At 39.6% G+C, this 6221-nt stretch overlaps 1 protein-coding gene across 1 annotated transcript; it reads right to left on the bottom strand.

The window, feature by feature from the left end:
• Nucleotides 1–2308: 2308 nt before the first annotated feature.
• LOC143178241 (uncharacterized) lies at nucleotides 2309–3895 on the bottom strand. Its single transcript, XM_076376769.1, has 2 exons — nucleotides 3255–3895; nucleotides 2309–3167 (listed from the first exon to the last, which is right to left on the bottom strand). Exons 1-2 carry the CDS (start codon nucleotides 3893–3895, stop codon nucleotides 2309–2311), a joined length of 1500 nt encoding a protein of 499 aa, XP_076232884.1.
• Nucleotides 3896–6221: the final 2326 nt, after the last annotated feature.

Genomic DNA, 6221 nt, shown 5'->3' on the forward strand with positions numbered 1-6221 from the left:
GCCACCGGAGAGGAGCGGGGCCTCGCTCCTCATGTACGTGCCTGGGCCAAAGCGAGTACGCGGCGGGGCTGTAGCGCTTGCGCGGGGGAGGGACGTGCCGCGAATCGAGGGGGGTCGCATGCGCGCGTGCCGGGTATCGTCACTTATTGTCGAACCTGTGCGTAGACCAGCGATATTGGGGTAAGCCACTTGACTACTTTGGTCTTATCATATTTTGGGCACGGAGTGCCGATAGTGCGAGGCGCGACTCGGGTTTTCCCCCAGGGCGTCTTTAGTGCTGCGATAACATTTTCGCGTTTGATTATCGTGCTAGTTCGACTAGATTTGTAATAGACGAGTCCACGCGTGCCGAAGCGTCGGCCACGTGCCTGTAACACCGACCACCTGTGGTCTTCCTTCACCGTGCCGTCTGCACGGTGCCGTCGTTGTAATAAACATCTGTGGGAGACAATTCGAGCTAGATTTATTATCGCCGTAGCCCGCTTTTCCTGCGTTCCCGAACCGCGACCCGTCCTCTTCGACGAGCTAGCCGAGGAAAGCCGCAGTGCCCGTTCTGCAAGTGCCGCGTAGTGTTACGGAATTTCACGAAATCGGTACGAAAGTACCTGGCGCCCATCCAGTCAATCGGTTCATTAGTAAAGCGGCTTGCAGGGCGGACACGGCGAAGTTGTCAGGGCGTCCTGCCTCGAGCTTCTTGCCGCTCGACGCAGGGGGATTTCACGGAAATTATTCCGTAGGAAAAAGTCAACCTGATAATATATAGCAATCGCCTCTGTGGTGTAGATAGTACTTTTGTTACTTATGCTCCTACCTATTGCTTCCCATGTACTGTCGTTTTTCACGACAATTCCGACCCCATTGGATTGGCTGTTTGGTATTTTGAAACCGTCGGTGTAAGTTTCAATTATCCGTTCAGATCTTCCCGTGTTTTTCATCATAATTTCTCTGATAAGCGATGTTGCATTAATATTAACCGAACTGTTTAATTTTCCTGTCTCTACATCAATCATGTTATCCAGTCGGGTTGACAAATCCGAATCCAAACCACTCGAGTCCTGGTCAAACAGTAGGTCCTCGATTTCATTAGAACTCTCTAAATATATTATTTCTTTGAGGTTTTTGATCTCTATAAAAGCTTTAACCAGTTCGTTATTAATAGATCTTCCGTAAATAGTAAGCGTTTCCCATAGAGACTCAATATTTGACATAATTTCCCTTCTGTCTTTGGACATCATTCTTAAAACATACCTACACGATAATACTTCTATTCTCGTATCCATGTCCATCACACCGGCCTCGGTGTTCATCACGTTCCTTGGCGTCGAGATTCTATAACCCATGGCCGCTCTTATACCTGCATTGTGTGCTCTTCATACCAGTTGTTTATTATTTTCTTGCGTTGCGTAATATATCTGTGCTCCATATTCCAAGACGGATCTGACTAGTGCCTTATACAGGATAACAAGATATCAGTCCTCTTTGTAGCCTTTAATCTTAGATTTTCAATGTGCTTTTTAAAATTAAGTTACTTGTCCATATAAATTCCAAGAAATTTGCATCCGTCCGTCTCTTCGATGATGCTGTTATTAACATTGATCTTGATTTTACCTCTTGAATAGTGACCGTACCTTCTATTAAAATTCACCAAGTTGGTATTGTCATTAGCCATGTTCAGGCCAATGTTTTTTAAGTTATTTGACAAGGCTACTAAAGCATCCTCAATGCTTTTCGCGTTCTCTTCTCTAACATTAGTGCACGCTAATAATGCTATTTCGTCTGCATATTGAATCATTTTAGTCTTATCTTTATCGATTCTTCTGTTTAAAAATGCTGTATATATATTGTATAACAATGGACTAAGAATTGCTCCCTGAGGGAGTCCTTTCCGGAGGGTTCCTTCTATGAAATTATCATCGCTTGTTCTGTATTTTATATTTCTGCCTTGAATCCAACTGCTGATAAAATTGGTGATGTTTTCCGGGCAACCCAGTCCATACAATATTTTTATTAAGATAGAATGATTTACATTGTCATATGCAGCCTTGACGTCAACAAAGGCGGCTAAAGTTTCTCTGTTTCGTAAGAACTCTCTTTGAACCGTGGTAGTTAATAATACTAGGTTATCGATAGTCGATTTATTTTTTCTAAATCCATTCTGCCATTCATCCATGACATTGTGTATTTCGGCCCACTTCCACAATCTGCTGTTTATAATCTTTTCCATTAGCTTTCCCATTGCGTTTGTGAGTGAAATGGGTCTATCCGCATTCTTTCCTGGTTTGTCCAGAAATATGACCACAGTTTCCTTTCACGAGGATGAAGTCTTCCCCGTCGACCAAACCTGCTGAAAAATTTCTCGGAGCAATCTTCTGATTTCTATTATTAACTTTTTATAGACATCATATGAAATTCCATCCGCACCTGGTGGCGATTTACCACTCGAGCTATCAATCGCTTCGTTAACCTCAGCAATATTAATTTCCCGATTCCACAATGTCAAATCTTGAGGGATGCTTTCCTGAATTTTCCTTGATAATACATTAATATCCTCTTCAAGATCGTGTCTATTGGCAACACTGGTAGTTGGCGGTTCCAAAAGCCTTATAGATACATCTTCCATCTTTATTCTGCCTAAATTGGATAGACCTGTAGGGGAATTATTGTCGAAACCGTTTTTCAGCATTTTAATAGATTTCCATATCGTTGATCCATTGGTTCTATGATCAATATTCGCTGCCAAGTCATCCCATACTTTGGATCTTTTTATATTCAAAAGATTTTCAAAGTCCTTTTCTGCTTTTTTCATCTTAACCCAATTTTCCTTACTATGATTTTTTATGAAGTTGATATTTGTTCTTCTTCTTCTAGCTTTGGCAGCGTTGCATTCCTTATCCCACCATGGATACTGCCTTGTAGGCGTTTTTCTTCTAATATTCTTCTTGTCATCGTTCGTCGTCACTGCATTCCTTTCCTTGTCGCATGTTACGTTCTTCTTGGGTCCGTCTTTGGTTCTTGAAGATTCTATCAAATTCTTCATGAACTTACTAAAGATCGTACATTTCTCTTCCACATCATCAGCATTCTTTAGTTCGTCGCTAAATCCCGCACATCCATTAAGTTGCAACCACAGAAACCTTTTCCAATCAATTTTGTCTAATTTATATCTTCTAGTCGAAAAACGGGTTCTAATATTTCATTGTATTTTCATGTTTAATTCAAGGATTATAATTTGATGGTCCGATCCAAGAGTCTACCCTTTTGATTTAATAGTAGCGACATCAAGTATATTGGCCGATGATATGACCAAGTCCAAATTTGAAGGATTATATTGCCCCGAACCTATTCTAGATATTGTATACATATTGTTTACAAAGAGATTAGCTCCTTCTATTGCCTCAACTAGGTCGACTCCTTCCTTATCCGCCCTATCGCAATTCCGTAGCCTATTTTTAGCATTGAAATCACCCACAAAAATGTACTCTCCTTTGTCATTCCTATTACTGAAAAGAATGTCCCATTCCCTTCTATGTAGCCTGACATTAGGTGGTTTGTAACCGAGTACCACGTCCAACTGTCTATTTTCTAGTTCCAACCTGATGGCTAATATCTCTGTTTTTTCTTTAATCCATTTAACTTGATCGATAATTTTGAAGTCAATATCTTTTTTGATAAGAATACATAACCCTTCACCCTTTTTACTATTACTTCTGTCTTTTCTAACCATATTAAAATTTTTTAAACAAATTTTGTCTCTTTTGCTCATCCAAGTTTCCGTACAACACATAATGTCGTACTCACCAATTTTCATCTTCAATTCCGTTATTTTATTCCTAAGGCTCTTCGCGTTCCATAACGCTATTTTAATATTGTCATTGGTAGATATGTCCCTATCCATAAGTTTATGAATTAGGCCGATTGTTTATTTAACTTTATGAAAGAGCTTATTTTCATCGTTCTCTCTCTTTCCATTTGGCGAGGAACCATACTTTATTAATTAATGCTCGTATTGTTTATCTTCTCTTCCGTTTTCCGTTTCCTTTTCTAGTAGTTCAACCTCTTTAATGAGGTTTTCATCCAAGTATTCCACCTCGTATTCTGCATTATTATCCTTCATCACATCCTCCTCTGTTCTTCCCAAACCTTTTATCCTATTACTTTTCCCAGCGTTATTCATACTTCTTTCCTTGATGTTGGCTATTTTATTTGCTTGTTCCTTCCTAAAATTGTCCAGCCTTCTTTGCAGTTTGCTCTTCTTTTTCTCCTCTATTTTCATATCAAATGGGCCCTGGTTATGTGTAGGTTCTTCCTAATCTTGCTCTAAAATATTCATCGTAGGTTCTCTTCTTCTCCTATTTCCTAATCTCTCCTCCAGTTTGTCGAGCAAGTTTCTATTCTTAATTAGCTCAAGGAGCTCTTCCAAGAATTCATTGTCGCTTTTCTCGTTCATTTTTCTAGTTCTGTTATTGTTCGCATATTACTCCGGTCTTTCAGATTAATATCTCCTTCTTTCGTTTCTTCTGTGATCCTCATCAAAATTAATGTGGATTACTTCTCCTTCTCCTGGACTAATCTCTTCTTCATTAGAGAAATTGTGGTATCTCGGTATTTTTGATAGGGTTTTCCTTTCCGATTGGGATTTTCCCCGGTTACTCGCTCCATTTTCGTATCCGTCAGTATTTTACCTGTTGCGTTGTCTGCTTTTAACGTAACTCCAGTCATTGTTATCCTGCCCGTCCCATAGATTATCTCTTCTAGCCTCCTCTTATTCTCTTCTTATTCCATTATTATTGTTGTATTTCATATAATCTCTTTGTTCGATATTTCTTCTCCTTGCGTCTTTCCATTTATGTATCTCCTTTGATTGCGGGTAATCAAGTCTTTCCCAATACTCTATTTTTGTCTTCCTGCCATTTATCCTGGGATAGTTATTCTGATTCAAGTCAGTGTCTTCATTCCATTTATCATTTCTGCCGTTACTTAATCCCATGATACTTTTAGCCATGCTGACGGCTTCCCTGTAGTTACAATTTCTGTAGGCCATATTCTTTCTTTTCGTTTCGTTTTCCAGTTGATATTTGATACACTCTCTGACCACGCTCATATGAGCGCCCCCACAGTTTAGACATGTAGGATTCTCCGTGCATCTACCATGATAATCATCGGTGCAGATGAAGCATCTTCTTTCTTTACTTCTACAGTATTTTTGGATGTGACCGAACCTCAAACATCTAAAACATTGTTTCACGGCTTCTACGAACGGCTCAACTTTGATCCGCACGTGGCCGTAACCAATTAATAATTTGGTCGGGAGTGAGTCACCTTGCATCCTAACGAGAATGACTCTTCCGTTTTCCCACGTCGCCACCCCGTCTTTCAGCTTCCTTTTTTAAGCCGCTCTAGCGTAAATATCCCTTGGTTGGGAGTTAACTGTTCCATAAGTTCTTCGATAGAGTCCTCCCATTCGTGTATTACGCCGAGGCGTTCCTTTTTCCTTTTTGGGATTCTAATCTCAAATCCGTCTTCACCTCTGATATTTCTTCTAAGCATCTTGTTAGTAGCTTCTCTACTCTTTAAAATAACTTCGGCTTTCGAAAAGCTAACCATTTTTATACTTTCAATAGGGGTCTTATTCCTGTTTAAAAAATTGTAAATGGTTATTAAATTCACTTTTCTTGATTTCTTAATTGATCTTTTGTTTATGCTAATGTTTATAGTATATTCCCCACTCACATTTATTTCATTGAATTCATCAGAATTATTATGATTATTTTCCAACACTTGGTCCGGATCAGTGTTATTGAGGTTATTGTCTCTTACCTTGTCTCCGCTTTTTCCTTGGTCCATCTGTCTTGTATATTCCCTATTTTCAGTGTTTTTTCCACTCTTTGTTTCCCCTTTATTCCCTATTTTTTTATTACTGTTATTCTCATTGATCTTTTCCAAGCTTTTCCTTTTCGTACCTCTGTTCACTGTGACCGGTAACGTTTCTGCGGGTAATTCTTTGTTCATTATTGTTCCGTCGAGGAACAAGAATAGGGGCAATCGAAACGGTCCTTCCTCCGCTCGACGAAGCAATCGTTTGTTTTATTGTTGCCAGATGCGAAAGTCAGAGTCCGTTGGAAATTCTGTCTTTAGATTTCAATAGCCAAGACACGCATCTGGCGACTAGTATAAAATAATTTCGAGCTTTCGTCGAGCGGCGGAAAACAAGCAATAAAATA

Source organism: Calliopsis andreniformis, chromosome 4 (assembly GCF_051401765.1).
Source record: "Calliopsis andreniformis isolate RMS-2024a chromosome 4, iyCalAndr_principal, whole genome shotgun sequence".
In the NCBI taxonomy this organism is placed as follows: domain Eukaryota; kingdom Metazoa; phylum Arthropoda; class Insecta; order Hymenoptera; family Andrenidae; genus Calliopsis; species Calliopsis andreniformis.